At 45.4% G+C, this 20,001-nt stretch overlaps 1 protein-coding gene across 1 annotated transcript; it reads left to right on the top strand.

Moving 5' to 3' along the window:
* Positions 1–17,691: 17,691 nt before the first annotated feature.
* On the top strand, positions 17,692–19,554 carry LOC121253534 (receptor-like protein 52). The gene has a single exon (XM_041153536.1). The coding sequence runs from the start codon at positions 17,842–17,844 to the stop codon at positions 19,552–19,554; it is 1,713 nt and encodes a 570-aa protein (XP_041009470.1). The 5' UTR covers positions 17,692–17,841.
* The last annotated feature ends 447 nt before the right edge of the window (positions 19,555–20,001 follow it).

The raw sequence follows: 20,001 nt of genomic DNA, 5'->3' as shown, positions 1-20,001 counted from the left end.
TTCTGTGGAGGGACACAGATTTTTGGATCGAATAAATAAGTTAAGTAATTTGTAGAGTTTCTGTTTATTTATTATTGATTATTGGAGACGTTCTTGAGTAATAGGAACTAACTCTCCGGACCTCCGGGAATGGGGCATTACAACGGGGGATATGGCATTATTTGTTGTAGGCAAGTGATCTCATAAGCTTTCTGTGAACCTTCCCTTTGCTTCACTAGTGACCTAGACATGATACCAATTATGTGATTCCAAAGTTCTCAGGATTGGATTGCAACTAATTACTTAAATGTTTTGTGCTATCTTGCTAGTCCAATATGCCAAAATGATATATATATATATATATATATATATATATATATATAAGACATTGAAAAGCATATTGTTTGCATTCTCTTTAGTGGTGGTTGAATGGGGTGGCCAGATCGAGCCACTCTGAGCCATAGGTGGCTAGTGGCCCAATCTGTTGTTATATATCTGAGCATTGGTTTAGGAACTTGTAATCAAAGTAAGTAATCTTTTATAAATAATTGAAGACTTTTTTAAAAGAAAGGCAATAAGCGTAGCTAAGTCAAGCATACATGAGAGACTAAACAAAATTAGTTAGAACAAGCTTTTGAACAAAAATAAAATTTTTATTTGCAAGTCCATGTGAATGACATGTCCTACATTCATAATATGACAAGATTTCATTTATAGGAAAGATTTAAAAATTTGAATCCAACAAATTAAATCCTATCATGAGAGCAAAACGGATGGTATATCTTCCACATTACCTTGTATGTAGAAGGATATAAAAAAAATCTTTCAACCTAATATTCCAACTCTATTATGTCAATATTACGCGATATCAAACGCTTTGATGCCATTCATAGGTTGTCTTGGACTTCTATAAATGAATCTAAACAAAATCTCTCATATTTTCCTTAGTGGAGAAGGCAAAAGGGTCCAGGATTTGGTATAATTTCATACCTAATATGGAAGTGAACTTCTATAATCAAAATTTTAAAACAAAGGCTTGGAGTGGATGTAGGTCTTGCTTTAGTTTGGATGTTAAGAGTATCTCATAATATTTATGAATAGTAATGAAATAATTTGTGAATAGTAATAAATTGTTTGTGAATAATAATGAAATAGTTTGAGAATATCTGAGAACAATTATGTTCCCAAACATGCCTTTAAAATTTTTTCATATTTTGAACCTATTCAGACATGATGTAGGACTTGAAGTTGGTTTAGCTTGGAATTACTCTTTCCCCCCACTTTTTCATTTAGGATTGTTCGTAAAGGAAACGTCATTTGGTATCTTCATTCATGAGGTGCATATGGATGTATTAGGATTGGAGGATATCTTTATCTAGTCCTCACATAGGGGAGACCTAGTGCACGCTTGACGTTGGTGAGCCACGTAATATGTGAAACGCTATGTTCATTTAAGTGGAAAAAGGTATAGTAGTAAAACGTGTCGTTTCATTGGACTACACCTTTCATTGTTCAAGCTCCTTCCCCTAAGACCTAAACTGCGAATCCATCTGTAGAAATCAAACCCATGTTGTACACAAACTTGTCCTGAGGGCTCGGGGAAGCTTTTGTTCAACATAACCAACTCTTAAGGAAGGGGCAGAACTATTGCACGACACTTGTGGAAACTTGGAATCCAGCAAGAAAATTAATGGATTCCCTGTTCTAATTTAGCCAGATTTTTTGTTAATTCCTAGCTTCATTTTTGGTAGAAGTGTGTCACTAGGAGAATCAAAACTTTGCCACAGTTCCTGCTTTATCGATCTATGAGGGGGGAAAATAAAGAAGTTAATGCCGGGCCCAGCCACCAGGCCACATTAAGTGGGGGGACAAGGAATTATGAGGGGGGGGGACAATGAGTTATGAGTGGGGGGCAAAAGATTTGAATGGGGGACAAGGTGGGAGGTGCAACAGGCAGGTGACATGTGGGTTAGAGGCGATCAGAGGAAATTACGGAAAAAAGGGCTGACACATGCAACAGGGGGTGGATAGAAGGCCTTTAGCCAGATGACCCGCAGCAGGCTCTCTCTTCTCCTTCTTCGGCTCTTCTTCTTCTTCTCCTTCTAGAGTTCTCATTCTTCCTCTTCGACCTCTCCTCAAACCTAAGAACAAGGAGTTCCTGCGACCAATTTTACTTTAGTAAATGTATCCGAAGCCACCATTATACAGTAAGGAATGAGAGATCATGAAAGACTGTAAACAATAATATAATAGTGGATTTCTCCTCCCCAAACGCCCGTCGATGTAGGCATTATGCCGAACCACATAAATCCATGTATTCATCTCTTTTATTTCTCTGCACTTATGTTTTCCATTCACTACTATAGACGTATGCATTACCACCATTCAATTGCACCGGAACACTGCCGGGGGCTCCAAACAACACTGAACAAGGCCTAGTCACCCCAGTGGGCCGGGAATGACTCTTTCTCCCCTTTCGGGCTACTGTGTGATTTTTACAAGATCAACAGTGGTGTCGTCTGTGGGATCTGATCACTTTCTAAGCCGGAGGTGGGAGAAGGATGATTTTTCGGTGCACTGAATAATCTCCAAATAAGAAGCGAAGCTCACTCCAGATAAGTACACCTAGCTGCTCTACTCTCATTTTTATTAAACAACGCCATGGCAAAACTGGAGCTCACCCCTACGGGCCTGCACATGGCGCTTGCAGTTTAAATGCCTGAGCCACTCAACTTCCTGATCTGGGGAGTGTAGTTTAGGCTCGGGGCACATGTAATAGCAGGCAATTACTATGCACATAAGTGCACAGTGAACTACATGCACAGGTGTCACACACCGCACTATGCACTTGCACAGTGCCACACACGTAACCATGCATGGCAAACAGACGTGCACCAGCACGTCCATGCTTGTGTGGACAGTCTGAGCCCACACGATGGCATCGCTAGCGCGCACTCTGGGCCGCAGGCATTCTCTGTCGCGTCGGCGGAGGTCACCGGACGTGTAGGCCATGCACATCTTGCACAGCAGGGCAACGTCTAAACATTGCCCCACTCCTTTGAGTGGCTCATGGTGGCCACTGTGAGTGCTTCTAACTCTCCGACTGCCACTACTTGGGCCGCTGGGAGTTTCTATCCCCGATCGGAAACTCCCCTTAAAGCAAGGGGCATGCCGAGCATGGCGTCGCCCCTTGCTTGCTGCGATTAGCGACTTAGGGTCCCAACCCACAGCCCAGGTTTGGCGGTTTCTGTCCCGGTTCAAGCATCCCCAATTGACGAGAGACGTGAGCTCCATGCATCGCAGGGAGCAGCAGGCTCTCAATGTCGTGCACTCAAGGCTCCACCTCTCAGGGTGCCCATGTGCTGGCCGGGCCACTGCCATGCACCTCTCGACTATCTCAGTTGCTGGTGGTGTTATCCGCCATCCTGGCACCCTGGCCAATAGGCGGTGGACAGCCACCCCTGGGCCCATACAGCCCCATGCAACTCGGACACATACAGCGGTCGCCCAAGACCACCAACTCGGAAAACCACCTCCTCTGCTCAGCCTCTTCTGCTCGGGAAAGTCCCCTCTACCTCCATTTGGGAAACGCGAAAAAGAAAGCACAACTCGGGGAGGTCCTTGCGTGGCCCAGGAATCACGGCACGGGACTCGTCTGCATACCTCTACTCGGGGTTCATCCGACCGAGACCTCCTCTGCTCGAGACATGTCATCATCAGCTCGGGAAATCTCTGCTCGGACAGTCCCACACTCTGTTCAGGAGCTACCTCCTCAGCCCACCAACTCGACACCCCCCCAGGGCGGGATTTGTTCAGCTCGAAAATAGGATCGGGAACTTAGCTCAGGGCTCGGGAGCACCACACCGCATCTCCTCAGCACGGACCCTACCCCTTAGTTCAGCAGCCCACCTACACGGTAGCAACTTCACCCAGGAGTCACCATCGTAGCCACCCACTCGAAAGACCACTTGCACGAGAGCAACTCAGTTCGGGAATCACCTACCTAACAGTCACCAGCTCAGAGACAACCTATTCGGCACCTCACCAGCTCGGAGACAACCTGTTCAACACCTCAACAGCTCGGCAACCACCTGCTTCGCACCAAATGATCTGTTCGGCACCTCACCAGCTCGGGACAACACCTCACTTAGAACGAGAGTTACCTAGTCAGCACTAAATGATTTGCTCGACACCTCCTCTGACCCAGACTCACTTAGCTTAGGAAGAACATCGCAGGACACACCTCGTCAGCTCAAAGGCCTCCCCACAGTCCAACTCGAGATAGGACTCTCGGCTCGAGATTTATCTGCTTGGCACGGGACTCGTTGCTTGGGATATGTCTGCTCAGGCCCACCTCATCGTAGCGTACCTTCGTGGGAATCACCTCCAACAGCAAAGCCGAGTCCCTACACTCGCAAGAAGACTGGTCCCTTGACTCGTTGCGGGGTAAGGCCAAGTCCCTGGACTTGTAGCTGACCCCCCGTCCAACAAAGCTGAGTCCATGGCCAAGTCCCTGGACTTGCTGCCGACCCCCTGTCCAACATAGTTGAGTCTCTACACTAGCAAGAAGATGGGTCCCTTGACTAGCTGCGGGGTAAGGCCAAGTCCCTGGACTTGCTGCCGACCCCTCATCCAACAAATCCGAGTCCCTACACTTGCAAGAAGATGGGTCCCTTGACTAGCTGCGGGGTAAGGCCAAGTCCCTGGACTTGCCGCCGACCCCTTATCCAACAAATCCGAGTCCCTACACTTGCAAGAAGATGGGTCCCTTGACTCACCGCCGAGTGCCACGCTCGAGCCATAACCACTGCCAGTGGGTTACCTTTAGGAACGAGCCTACAGAGTTAACGGGCCTTCTAGCTCCACAACTAGCTTGCACGGGTAACCTTCGGGAACGGGCCGACGGGCATGACAACCACCTAAGGTGGACCTAGGAGATCGACAGGCCCTCTAACCACTTTGCATGGGTTACTTCACACAAACTCCAACACTAACAACTAAACACAGGCATCAAAAGAACATACACTTTACGAATAGCAACAAACATCCTAGCTCCGTGCTCGCACCATATGCGGTTGAGTTCATCTCTCACCTTAGACAAGCCACGCACTCGTACTTTATGCGGTCGAGTACATCTCCCGCCTTAGGCAAGCTTCACGCTCAAACTCTACGCGGTTGAGCCCATCTCCTGCCTTAGGCAAGCTTCGTGCTCAAACTCTACGCGGTCGAGCCCATCTCCCGCCTTAGATGAGCCACGCACTCGCACTCTACGCAGTTGACCACATCTCCTGCCCTAGACTCGCACAAGTTGCCTACTCGCACACTACGTAATCAAGCTCATATCTGAAACCTGAGTTTGAAAATATTTACTATTTGCGCCAGAGGAACAAATGAACGGGGACCGGCCTTCAGAATTTACTTCCCTACGTATTCGGGTAGACCAAGTCGACTTTATTTTTACCTCTAAAGATTCTCAAGGTCCTTAACTGCCCTTAAGAATCGCCGGGTACTGTGAGGGGGAAAAATAAAGAAGTCAATGTCGGGCCTAGCCACCAGGCCACATTAGGAGTGGGGGGACAAGGAGTTATGAGTGGGGGACAAGGTGGGAGGTGCAGCAGGCAGGTGGCATGTGAGTTAGAGCCGGTCAGAGGAAATTACGGAGAAAACGGGTTGACACACGCATGGGACCAGTCCCATCATTACCGACGGACAGCCGCAACATGGGTGGATAAAAGGCCTTCAAACAGATGACCCGCGACAGGCTCTCTCTTCTCCTTCTTTGGTTATTCTTCTTCTCCTTCTGGAGTTGTCCTTCTTCCTCTTTGACCTCTCCTCCAACCTGAGAATAAGGAGTTCATGCGACCGATTTTCATCCAGTAAATGTATCCGAAGCCACCATTGTACAGTAAGGATTGAGAGACCATGAAAGATTGTGAAGCCACCATTGTGCAATTTTTGTCCAAGTTTGAGCATCCCCAGTCGACGGGAGACGTGAACTCCTGGCATCGCAGCGAGTAGTAGGCTCCCAACGCCGTGCACCTAGGCTCCACCTATCAGGGCACCCACGTGCTGGCCGGGCCATTGCCATGCACCTATCTACGATCTTAGTCGCTGGTGGCGTGCTCCGCTGTCCTGGCACCCTGGCCAATAGGCGGCGGGTAGCCACCCCGTGACCCATATAGCCCCATGCAGCTCGGACACATACAATGGTTGCCCAGGACCACCAGCTGGGAGACCACCAACTCAGAAAACCACCTCCTCTGCTTGACATCCTCCACTCGGGAAAGTCCCCTCTACCTCCACTTGGGAAACGCAAAACAGAAAACACAACTCAAGGAGGTCCTTGCGCGGTCCAGATATCACGGCACGGGACTCGTCTGCATACCTCTAGTCGGGGTTCATCCGACCGAGACCTACTCGGCTCGAGACATGTCTTGATCAGCTCGGGGAAATCTCCACTCAGACAGTCCCACACTTTGTTTAGGAGCGACCTCCTCAACCCACTAGCTCGACACCCCTTCAGCCTGGGATTTGTTCCGCTTGAAAATATGATCGGGAACTCAACTCAGGGCTCGGGAGCACCACACAGCATCTCCTCAACACGGACCCTATCCCTTAGTTCGGCAGCCCACCTGCACGGAAGCAACTTCCCCCGAGAGTCACCATCGCAACCACCCGCTCAGAAGACCACTTGCACGAGAGCAACTCAGTTTGAGAATCACCTTCCCAATGGTCACCAGCTCAAAGAAAACCTATTCGGCACCTCACTAGGTCGGACACAACCTGTTCAGCACCTCACTAACTCGGCAACCACCTGCTCCGCACCAAATGATCTGCTCGGCACCTCACCAGCTCGGGACAACACCTCACATAGAACGAGATTTACCTAGTCAGCACCAAATGATTGCTCGGAACCTCCTCTGACCCTGATTCACTTAGCTCGAGAAGAACATCGCTCGGGAAAGTCACTGTCCAACTCGAGATAGGACTCTCCTTTCGGGATTTATCTGCTTGGCACAAGACTCGTTGCTCGGGATACGTTTGCTCGAGCCCACCTAGTTGGAGCGCACCTGCGTGGGAATCACCTTCAACAGCGAACAATTTTTTAGTCAAACAAAAAGATCGACCACAACGACTAATACTTCCCGGTGTTGTCTCTCAAAATTTGGTGAATTTATTTCTACGAACGAAATTACTTCTGTAGTGCGGAAACACTGGTCATGTGGCCCCACTCTCCAACAAAGCGATTTGGCACTGACGAGTGCCTCCGTTCAATGGAGTCAGGTCCCTAGACATGCCACGGGGTAGAGCTAAGTCCCTGGACTAGCCGCCGACCCCCTGTCCAACAAAATCGAGTCCTTACACTAGTAAGAAGACGGGTCCCTTGACTCGCTGCGGGGTAAGGTCAAGTCTCTGGACTTGCTGCCTTCCCCCGTCCAACAAAGCCAAGTCCCTACACTCGCAAGAGAATGGGTCCCTTGAGTCACTGCAGGGTAAGGCCAAGTCCCTGGACTTGCCGCCGACCCCCCGTCCAACAAAGCTAAGTCCCTACACTCACAAGAAGACTGGTCCCTTGACTCGTTGCGGGGTAAGGCCAAGTCCCTAGACTAGCCGCTGACACCCCGTTCCAACAATGTCGAGTCCCTCCACTCCCAAGAAAATGGGTCCCTTGACTCACTGCAGGGAAAGGCCAAGTCCCTGGACTTGCCGCCGACCACCTGTCCAACAATGCCAAGTCCCTACACTAGCAAGAAGACAGGTCCCTTGACTTGCTGCCGAGTGCCACGCTCGAGCCATAACGACTGCCAATGGGTTACCTTCGGGAACGAGTCTACGGAGTTAACGGGCCTGCTAGCTCCACAACCGCCTTGCGTGAGTTACCTTCGAGAACGGGCCGACGGGCTCGACAACCGCCTAAGGTGGACCCAAGAGGTCAGTGGGCCCTTTAACCACTTTGCGTGGGTTACTTCACACAAACTCCAACACTAACAACAAAATATAGGCATCAAAAGAACATACACTTTACGAATAGCAACAAACATCCTAGCTCCGTGCTCGCACCATATGCGGTTGAGTTCATCTCTCACCTTAGACAAGCCACGCACTCGTACTTTATGCGGTCGAGTACATCTCCCGCCTTAGGCAAGCTTCACGCTCAAACTCTACGCGGTTGAGCCCATCTCCTGCCTTAGGCAAGCTTCGTGCTCAAACTCTACGCGGTCGAGCCCATCTCCCGCCTTAGATGAGCCACGCACTCGCACTCTACGCAGTTGACCACATCTCCTGCCCTAGACTCGCACAAGTTGCCTACTCGCACACTACGTAATCAAGCTCATATCTGAAACCTGAGTTTGAAAATATTTACTATTTGCGCCAGAGGAACAAATGAACGGGGACCGGCCTTCAGAATTTACTTCCCTACGTATTCGGGTAGACCAAGTCGACTTTATTTTTACCTCTAAAGATTCTCAAGGTCCTTAACTGCCCTTAAGAATCGCCGGGTACTGTGAGGGGGAAAAATAAAGAAGTCAATGTCGGGCCTAGCCACCAGGCCACATTAGGAGTGGGGGGACAAGGAGTTATGAGTGGGGGACAAGGTGGGAGGTGCAGCAGGCAGGTGGCATGTGAGTTAGAGCCGGTCAGAGGAAATTACGGAGAAAACGGGTTGACACACGCATGGGACCAGTCCCATCATTACCGACGGACAGCCGCAACATGGGTGGATAAAAGGCCTTCAAACAGATGACCCGCGACAGGCTCTCTCTTCTCCTTCTTTGGTTATTCTTCTTCTCCTTCTGGAGTTGTCCTTCTTCCTCTTTGACCTCTCCTCCAACCTGAGAATAAGGAGTTCATGCGACCGATTTTCATCCAGTAAATGTATCCGAAGCCACCATTGTACAGTAAGGATTGAGAGACCATGAAAGATTGTGAAGCCACCATTGTGCAATTTTTGTCCAAGTTTGAGCATCCCCAGTCGACGGGAGACGTGAACTCCTGGCATCGCAGCGAGTAGTAGGCTCCCAACGCCGTGCACCTAGGCTCCACCTATCAGGGCACCCACGTGCTGGCCGGGCCATTGCCATGCACCTATCTACGATCTTAGTCGCTGGTGGCGTGCTCCGCTGTCCTGGCACCCTGGCCAATAGGCGGCGGGTAGCCACCCCGTGACCCATATAGCCCCATGCAGCTCGGACACATACAATGGTTGCCCAGGACCACCAGCTGGGAGACCACCAACTCAGAAAACCACCTCCTCTGCTTGACATCCTCCACTCGGGAAAGTCCCCTCTACCTCCACTTGGGAAACGCAAAACAGAAAACACAACTCAAGGAGGTCCTTGCGCGGTCCAGATATCACGGCACGGGACTCGTCTGCATACCTCTAGTCGGGGTTCATCCGACCGAGACCTGCTCGGCTCGAGACATGTCTTGATCAGCTCGGGGAAATCTCCACTCAGACAGTCCCACACTTTGTTTAGGAGCGACCTCCTCAACCCACTAGCTCGACACCCCTTCAGCCTGGGATTTGTTCCGCTTGAAAATATGATCGGGAACTCAACTCAGGGCTCGGGAGCACCACACAGCATCTCCTCAACACGGACCCTATCCCTTAGTTCGGCAGCCCACCTGCACGGAAGCAACTTCCCCGAGAGTCACCATCGCAACCACCCGCTCAGAAGACCACTTGCACGAGAGCAACTCAGTTTGAGAATCACCTTCCCAATGGTCACCAGCTCAAAGAAAACCTATTCGGCACCTCACTAGGTCGGACACAACCTGTTCAGCACCTCACTAACTCGGCAACCACCTGCTCCGCACCAAATGATCTGCTCGGCACCTCACCAGCTCGGGACAACACCTCACATAGAACGAGATTTACCTAGTCAGCACCAAATGATTTGCTCGGAACCTCCTCTGACCCTGATTCACTTAGCTCGAGAAGAACATCGCTCGGGAAAGTCACTGTCCAACTCGAGATAGGACTCTCCTTTCGGGATTTATCTGCTTGGCACAAGACTCGTTGCTCGGGATACGTTTGCTCGAGCCCACCTAGTTGGAGCGCACCTGCGTGGGAATCACCTTCAACAGCGAACAATTTTTTAGTCAAACAAAAAGATCGACCACAACGACTAATACTTCCCGGTATTGTCTCTCAAAATTTGGTGAATTTATTTCTACGAACGAAATTACTTCTGTAGTGCGGAAACACTGGTCATGTGGCCCCACTCTCCAACAAAGCGATTTGGCACTGACGAGTGCCTCCGTTCAATGGAGTCAGGTCCCTAGACATGCCACGGGGTAGAGCTAAGTCCCTGGACTAGCCGCCGACCCCCTGTCCAACAAAATCGAGTCCTTACACTAGTAAGAAGACGGGTCCCTTGACTCGCTACGGGGTAAGGTCAAGTCTCTGGACTTGCTGCCTTCCCCCGTCCAACAAAGCCAAGTCCCTACACTCGCAAGAGAATGGGTCCCTTGAGTCACTGCAGGGTAAGGCCAAGTCCCTGGACTTGCCGCCGACCCCCCGTCCAACAAAGCTAAGTCCCTACACTCACAAGAAGACTGGTCCCTTGACTCGTTGCGGGGTAAGGCCAAGTCCCTAGACTAGCCGCTGACACCCCGTTCCAACAATGTCGAGTCCCTCCACTCCCAAGAAAATGGGTCCCTTGACTCACTGCAGGGAAAGGCCAAGTCCCTGGACTTGCCGCCGACCACCTGTCCAACAATGCCAAGTCCCTACACTAGCAAGAAGACAGGTCCCTTGACTTGCTGCCGAGTGCCACGCTCGAGCCATAACGACTGCCAATGGGTTACCTTCGGGAACGAGTCTACGGAGTTAACGGGCCTGCTAGCTCCACAACCGCCTTGCGTGAGTTACCTTCGAGAACGGGCCGACGGGCTCGACAACCGCCTAAGGTGGACCCAAGAGGTCAGTGGGCCCTTTAACCACTTTGCGTGGGTTACTTCACACAAACTCCAACACTAACAACAAAATATAGGCATCAAATGAACATACACATCACAAATAGCAACAAACATTCGAGCTTTGCGCTAGCACCATACGCGGTCGAGTCCATCTCCCTCCTTAGCCAAGTTTCGTGCTCACACTCTACGCGGTCGAGCCCATCTCCCACCTTAGATAAGCCACACGCTTGCACTCTACGCGGTCGAGCCCATCTCCCGCCCTAGACTTGCACAAGCTGCCTACCCGCACACTACGTAATCGAGCTCATATCTCAAACCTAAGTTTGGAAATATTTAATGTTTGCGCTAGAGGAACAAATCAATGTGGACCGCCCTCCATAATTTACTTCCCTACGTATCCGGGCAGACCAAATCGGCTACATTTTTACCTCTAAATATTCTCAAGGTCCTTATCTGCCCTTAAGAATCTCGGGGTACTGTGAGGGGGAAAAAATAAAGAAGTCAATGCCGAGCCCAACCACCAGGCCACATTAGGAGCGGGGGACAATGAGTTATGAGTGGGGGGATAAAAAGTTATGAGTGGGGGACAAGGTGAGCGGTGCAGCAGGTAGGTGGCGTGTGGGTTAGAGCTTGTTAGAAATTTGAATCGATGCCGGTGGACAGAACTGCAGAGGGAAGTCGAATGGTAGAGAGATGAAATTTGGTGTGGGGCAAAAAGTTGAATCGATTTTGGTGGCAATAGCAAATCATTCAGCAAGAGGTTTCTGGTAAAATTGAGAGCGCCCGGGGGGGAGGGTGGGGGGCAGGGGAATTGGTCATTGACATAAGTTGATATTGACAAGAATGCGGGGACTAAATTAGGAGGATTGTAAGTAGCAGAACTCGTAGTAGAACTCTTAGGATTGGATAGGCTCATTGAAACATAGTCCAAGAATCTACGTGGCATGAGATGGATTATAAAACTAAGGTTAACATCCTATCTCAAATGTTAGGTTAATCCAAGTCAAGTCTTTGTTTTTTTCCTCTTCAAATCAACTCGAGTCAAGTCAAGTCAATAAAAATTGTCCTAATTTCATCAGCAATAAATGTTTGCCATTCTTTCCATTAAATTACAAGAAATGGCAGATACACCGACATTTTGTACCGATATTGTACATAATTCTCTTTTATTTTTTATTTCATTATTAAAGAAGTGTTTTTTAATGATTTTATGATTTTTTATTTTTAAAAAATGTTTGAAAAAAAGAAAAATAAAATTACACCATTTGGTAGAAAAAATTGATAGAACTGTTTGTAGGTGTAGCATCACCCATTACGTACTTTGGATGTCTCTCTTTCCTGTTGTTGGTTGTTGGGAACTTGCGATTCTTTAAGATTCTTTAAGAATAAACAAATAGACTGCAGATTAGGTTTTTCGTATGTAATATTACATTTTCCTCATAATTTGGAAGGGTTTTGTCACGTTTGGTTTACTTGATTTTGAGAAAAAAAAAATGAGAATATTTGAGAACTTTCATAGATATAATATTGATAAGTTTTGTAAAAGGAGAGAGAATTTTGTAGGGCTGAAAATCGAGCCGGTCAGTTCGATTTTTGCCCAAAACTGAAACTGATCGACTGGTGATTTTACATAGGAAAGACAGGCTGACACCGACCGATGTAGAGGGGAAACCTGGCAGACCCATTCCAAATCAATAAATAATATGAAAAATAATTATCAAACATGAAGAAAACATCAAAAACGAGCTTGCTACAAATTAAAACACTAAAAAGAAAAAAAAAAAAGTCTAGATCACAAATTCACAAATCAAAATGTGAAAATTAACAATTTCAAAAACGATAGTCACCAGTAGAAATGAGGAAACTTGAAAGGGAAGAGGGAAGTTGAAACAAAGAGATATGAGAGAAGTTTGAGAGGGGAGAGATGAGAGAGCTCGGGGAGATGAGGGACATGAGAGCTCAGAGTGAGAGATGTGTGGGGGTTTAACGAGCTATGTGAATGCCATGAATGAGGAGGGGAGCGGTGGGCTGCAAGGTTGTGTGTGAGTGAACTGAAGAAGCATCCGGAAGAAGAAGAGGGAGGGGAGGGGGTGGAGTTATTAAACCTTAGATCGAAACTGTACTGTTTCATATAATTGTTTTCTAAACCTTTGTTGTAAAACGACGCTGCCGTTTTATGCACGAATAATTTAAATATATATATATATATTATTGACCGGTTCCGTGGTTTAAACCAAGTTCACATTGGGATTGAATCGGCTAATGTCGGTTTTAACATTTTCCTACCGTTGGCTGATTTTGGCTAGTTCTAGACTCTGCGGCCGGTTTGCATCGGTGATGGCCAGCTCGGTCGGTTTATGTATACCATAGAATTTTGAATATTTTTTTTTAAATTAGTTTTGTGTTGAAATTTATAAAAAGAAAAACTCTAGAAAACGACTTTCGGTGTGTTAGCCCCAGGTACACCTGAGGTGGCCCCGACCATGTTAGGGTGAAGTAAAAAAGTCCGAAGACTCTGAACTCATGTCAAGAATACTTTTGGAAGCCAAAAAACCTGAACTCATGTCAGAGGTGTTTTTGGAAGAAGTACCGAGAATTTTGAAGAGTAGTGATTCACAATTTATATACAACTTTAAATATAATAATATTTTTTTATTAGATTTAAATCCATCAAATCAAAAGTAAAAATCAGAATAAAATTTAAAATAATATTATTTTATTACATAATTGTAAACAAATTGTTATTAAGTAGTAATGTTATCACGTCTTAATTTTGAAAGCTGTTTTGCCGAAAATGCTTGCAGAAATCAAAAGGGACTTTTCCAATAAAAATACCTTAAGATGCAGAAAAAAATCATAAAGTTTGCCGAAAATGCGAGGCTGCTAATCGGAACTTATTTTCTTTCTCATTCTGAATGGTTAACTTTGTGTTCAAGTGTCTTCTATTTCAGTGATTTACTATATATTTTTATATTAATTTTTTGTTATATTGAAACTTTGAGCATTCGCTATGTTCCTTTCCGGAATAGACGAAAATCACAATATTGGTGGAAGATATTCACGGAGGAGCCCTACTAGGTACAAGCGGTTTGACATACTAAATTGCATACCGATGCTAACATGGTTTTTTTTATTGAAAATAAAAATAAAAAAATAAAAATTTTGAGAGAAGAAAGGTTTATTGTCTCACGAAAATCATTTCATCTTCAATTCACACCGTTTCATTAAATGGATACCTTGTATGTCAGTATTGGTACGCGATTTGGTGCGCGAACTCGCTTACAAGAAGACTTTTTCTTCGCATAGTGGCATGAGTTTTCCTAACCTTCTAAATTGCGAAAGAGAGAAGATGAGAGATGAGACTGTCGGACCAGTCTTTCCCATACCTTATTGTATATTATCTTTGTGTAATAATCATATATATGTTGATTTTTCTGATTGCAACCCATTTGATGGAGGGTTCATGTGGAAAGCATTCTCCATTGACCAAAGGGATCGCAGATCAGCAGAATGCTTGACCGCTTGCATGAGTGGTTGTGGAAAAAATGAAGCTATCTAGAATCCCAATAGGAGTTGCTATCCATTGAATTTAACTTTTCCTATCAACAATTCCACTTATCAAAATAATTAAATAAATAAAATTCTAATCACAGTCCCATTCCTGAAAAATGACACAAGAACACTCCCTTATAAAAGAACATGAAAAACACCAATCATATCATCTCAGCAAACACGCTGGACTAAACTTACAATTATTGGTCAACTAATTCCCTTTCCTTGGAAAATTTGCAGATGTGACGTTCTTTGAATTTTCCATGGTTTGAAGTTTGAACGTTCCACCAGAGGGGGACATGGCCACCATAACCTCCCAAAACAATATAATCATTATTATTTAAATTTAAATAAAATTTGAAAAAAAATAATATTGATCCTAAAAGGTTTAAAAACTTCTTAAAATCTTTTAAAAATATGAAAATCGTCTTCTAATTCCATATAAAATTTTTGGGTCTTACTAAAAATATGAAAAAAAGGGTTTCTATATTTTTATCTTTGTGTAATAATCATATCTTGATTTTTCTGATTCAAACCCATTTCAGGGGGTTCGTCGAAAGCATTGATTTTTTCGGTGAAAACAAGGATTTTAAGCACATACCAATCATGTTAAACACTTTTATGGGTTACAAAGTCAATAATGACACAAAACAGGGGGAGATGGATAGTTCTTAGGAAACTAGCCTCTTGGTTCTAAACATATGAGTAAATCTACTAATCTTGTTTTACAAAGGACTTTAAGAATCTCCTGTTTTTTTTTTTTTTTTTAATGAAAGAACTGATCTCATTAATCATAAGTGTCAAATACATCAAACTCCAGGAATAGAATCGAGTAAAAACAACTACATCATTCCTTATTTCCCAATGCTCTATCAATCTTTTCCTTTGTGAATTCTCTGCCAGCCCTATTATTAGACCATGTAAAGCTTAGTCCCTGAGAGTGAATGTCATTAAGGCCACAAAAGTCAACTGCTTGCCTAAACTCCTCAATTTGTTTATAGGGTTTGCTTGCTCCTCCCATTTTCTCCTTTTGGTGAAGGATCTCATTGAAGTCTCCAGAGCACAGCCAGGCCATGGGCCTGGGAGGTTTGATCATCTTCAAAAGTTGCCAACTGCCTCTCCTTTTTCCAGTATTTGGGTGACCATAAAAACCAGTAAATTGCCATGTTGGTCCACAGTCATCTTCCTGAATCAGTGCACTGATATGCCATCTAGTGTAATTAATCACTTTGACATTCCATTTATCTTTCCATAAGAGAGCAATACCACCACTTAGTCCCACACAATCAACTGCAAAGCAACCATCCATCATTAAAGTTCTCCTGATCCCTTCCATTATTTTAGTTCTGCTTTTAGTTTCCACAAGGAAAACTAACAAGGGGCACTTTTCCTTAGATAAATTCCTAAGGACACAAACTGAATGAGGGTTCCCAAGCCCTTGGCAGTTCCACACCAAAATACTCATTGATTTTGGCAGGGCTGGAGACCAGCCTCTGCCTGAACCAGTAAGTCTTCATTTGTGCCAACAACTCCCTTACTCTTTTTTGAGACCGAGTTGCTATGGGTCTTCCTTCTCTTGCATCCCCTCTGGTAGAAAACTCTGGCTGGCCTGTTAGGGGTATCAGCCACAGGGGTATCACCATTGCCTTCCTCATGGATGGCTCTTTCTCGAGCCTTTCTTTTCCACCTTCTGACAGTGCTTACCAAGTCAACCCTACCAGGCTTCACATGATCATTTGCACTAGCCAACTTGCATGACCCCATACCTTGTCCCGAAACCTGCTGCCTAGGAACATCAGCTCTCCTAGTAGGTGCCACTCACTTCCTTTTTAAACCTTCCCACTTTCCATGATCATAGGTGGGGGGCCATTTTCCTTCTTTGCACATAAAGTCCTCTTTTGGTGTGTCAGACCCAAAAGAGGACACATGCACATCTGTTGACTGCAAGCCTTCAGTGAGATGATCTTCCATCTGATCTTGTAACTGGTTCCCAAGGTAGCCACCCTGGACAGGATCAACTCCTACTGTTGCTTCTTCTGCTGGTGGTTGGGATTGGACCCCTTGCTTCTTTTCTTCCTCATTTTCCGCTAGGGACGTGTCCTGCTTTCCCGCCAAAACTTCCACTTTGAGAGCTTTGCCCTTGCACCTTGGTTCTTCTCGTTCAACACGATCCCTGTCTCCTTGTTGTTCACCCTTGCGGCTGTTTCCACCTCCACCACCACCGTACCTACGCCTGTAAAAAATGTTTGTGTTTCTGGGTTGCCCTAGTAACCAGGGGCCAAACTGGTATGAAGCTTGTTCATCTCCTTGTTGCTCAGTTCTCAGCCTTGTGCAATTCCTTCCTTTGTTAAATAGCACCCCACACTTGAAACAAAAGCTCTGTAAATGTTCGTATTTAAAGGGAATCCAGTGTTGTTTTTCACCTAGCATCAGCCATTTCCCTCTCAGAAGAGGTTGATGGAGATCCACCACTACCCTTACTCTGAGGCACCTCCCCCAAGCTCGCCCATCAGCCTCGGCTTCAAGTCCGATAACATGACCAATTGCTTCTGTAAACTGCTGACCAAACTCTTCTGTCATGGTTGCTAACGGCAGGTTATGCAACTGCACCCAAAAGGGTTCAAACCGAAACTGTAATGCATGAATGGATATTGTTTCATCCACTTCCATCATGGTTAGAAGGTGTCTATCAAAAAACCATGGACGTCCACTCAAGACTCTCTCTTTATCTATCAGCTTTTGGAATTCTATCAGAAAGCATTGTTCTCCCAACTCCTTGAAAATAACCCACCCCTCCAACTTCCATATTTGAGACATTGTGACCCTAAATCCCTCGCTGTTAACACTCTTCTCAGTTAAGGCCTTCCCCACCAGACAGTTTTTGCCCCGTGCATCTTCCTCAGTATAGGTTTCTGGGTTAACATGAAAGAAAGAGCTTTCCTCCTCAGAAAGATGTAGCTTCTCCCATTGCGATGCTAAGTCTTCTGCTTCCATTACGAACTCACAAGCAAAAACCGATACCACAGTGCTCACATGAAGTGAGACGTAGACCTTTGAGAGTAAACCCAAGGCACTAGAACCTCACACTTTCTCTCAGAGAAAGGAAGGCACTCTCAAGAATCTCCTGTTTTGGTTCTTATTTACTTGGCAAGGATGGAAAATTCCAGCCCTACGGTACGTAACATCTCATCAATTATTGCTCATTGTTGTGTGAATTTTCAGATGTGACATTCTTTGAATTTTCCTTGGTTTGATGTTTGAACGTCCCACCATTGGATGTGTATTTTTCCCGTCTTTCTCGAGTTTTCATCTATTTATTAGCTCATTGTGGAGATCAAAGTTCAGACTAGAGCAAAAGCCAGAGCCAAAAGAACTCAACCTCCTGTAATGACAAAAGCAGTTCCAATATTCATCCATTTCTCTTTATACATCACATTTTCCTTCTTTCTCAACCATGCAAACTCCCAAGCTCAAGAACAAGGAATCCTACTAAACCTGAAACAACTCTGGGGAAATCCAGAATCACTCAGACACTGGATTCCAACAAACTCCTTCTCCCATTGTTCCTGGCCTGAGATCACTTGCTCCAACGACTCTATCATTGGATTATCCTTCAGAGATTACAACATCAATGGAACAGTCCCACCCTTTATTTGCAACCTCAAGAACCTCACAACATTTGATGTTTATAACAACAGTTTCCACTCAACGGAGTTCCCGAGAACTCTTTACAACTGTTCGAAGCTGGAAATTCTTGACCTCTCGCAGAACTACTTTTATGGTGCAATCCCCGATGACATTCACCGCATGTCTCTGCTTCGAGAGCTAGACCTTGGAGGCAACAACTTCAACGGTAACATCTCAGCATCTATTGGGCAGTTGACAGAATTGAGGAAACTCATTCTTGTCCAATGTCCGTTTACCGGTACTTTCCCACTAGAAATTGGAAACTTGTCCAATCTCGAGGAACTAGGATTGGCCTATAATTCTAAGATGGTGCCAACGATGCATTCAGAGTTTGGAAAGTTGAAGAAGTTGAAGCTTTTATGGATGGCTGGGACGAATTTGATCGGGGAAATCCCAAACACAATTGGAGAAATGGCAGCTCTAGAACATTTGGATTTGTCGCAAAATAACTTGACCGGTAAGATCCCTGATAGTTTGTTTATGCCAAAGAATCTAACGATTGTTTACCTTTACAAAAACAAATTGTCTGGAGAGATTCCTCGGGTGGTCGAGGCTTTGAACCTTGATGTCATCGATCTCTCAGAAAATATGTTGACAGGGACAATTCCATATGATTTTGGAAAGCTTAGAAATTTGACGGATCTGGCTTTGTTTCTCAATCAGTTATCTGGAAAAATCCCAAATAATATTGGTCATCTTCCGATGCTGATACATCTCAAGTTATTTAACAACAATTTTTTAGGGAGTTTGCCTCCAGAACTAGGGAGGTATTCTATGTTCGAAAGGGTTTGGGTTTCAACCAATAGCCTTGCAGGCCAATTGCCTGAACACTTATGTTACAATGGGAAGTTGGTGGACGTGGTAGCTTATGAAAACCAGCTCGTTGGAGAATTGCCCAAGTCGCTTGGAACTTGCAGCAGTTTGGAATTAGTCAAGATATATAGAAATAAGTTTTCTGGAAATATTCCAAGTGGTCTTTGGACATCATCGAATCTAAAAATGTTGATGCTAAGTGATAATTCTTTTACAGGCGAGCTTCCTGAGAGATTGGCATGGAATCTTTCACGATTAGAGATGAATAACAACAGGTTTTCGGGTAAAATTCCACAGGGAGTGTCTAACTGGAGGAATTTGTTGGTGCTCATGGCTAGTAATAACCACTTCAATGGCACGATTCCTCGAGGTCTTTCTCGTTTGACAATTCTTTTGCTTGATCGAAACCGACTTCCGGGCTCAAATCATCTGATTGGAAGCATCCCAAGTGAATTCGAGAATGATGCATATTCCTACAGCTTCTTGAACAATCCTGGTCTATGTGCTAATAGACCATCTCAATCCTTAACTGCAAGAACTGCAATTCCCTCTGCCAAAAGTCGAGCAAAACTTTTGTTTGGATCATATGTTTGGTGTTAGCAGTTCTTCTTGGTTTATTTATTTCATTCTTTGTGATCATAAATTACAAAAAAAGAAAGCATGAATTGCATTTGACCTGGAAGCTCATCTCATTCCAGAGGCTGAATTTCACAAAATCAAACATTTTGTCAGGATTGATAGAAAATAACGTGATTGGTTCTGGTGGATCTGGTCAAGTATATCGTGTTGTTGTTCATCAGTCAGGTGATATTGTTGTTGTGAAGAAGATTTGGAATAACAGAAAGATAGAATAAAAGCTTGTAAAAGAATTTCTGGTAGAAGTCAAAATACTTAGTTCAATTCGACATACCAACATAGCGAAGTTGCTCTGCTGTACCTCCAATGATAATTCAAAAATTCTTGTCTACATGTATTCGGATAACCGTAGCCTGGATCGCTGGCTGCATAGGAAAAGTAGAGCAACAACCTTTCCAAGTTCAGTCAGTC

Source organism: Juglans microcarpa x Juglans regia, chromosome 2S, assembly GCF_004785595.1.
Source record: "Juglans microcarpa x Juglans regia isolate MS1-56 chromosome 2S, Jm3101_v1.0, whole genome shotgun sequence".
NCBI lineage: Eukaryota > Viridiplantae > Streptophyta > Magnoliopsida > Fagales > Juglandaceae > Juglans > Juglans microcarpa x Juglans regia.
This window is presented reverse-complemented; position numbering and strand designations above follow the sequence as displayed.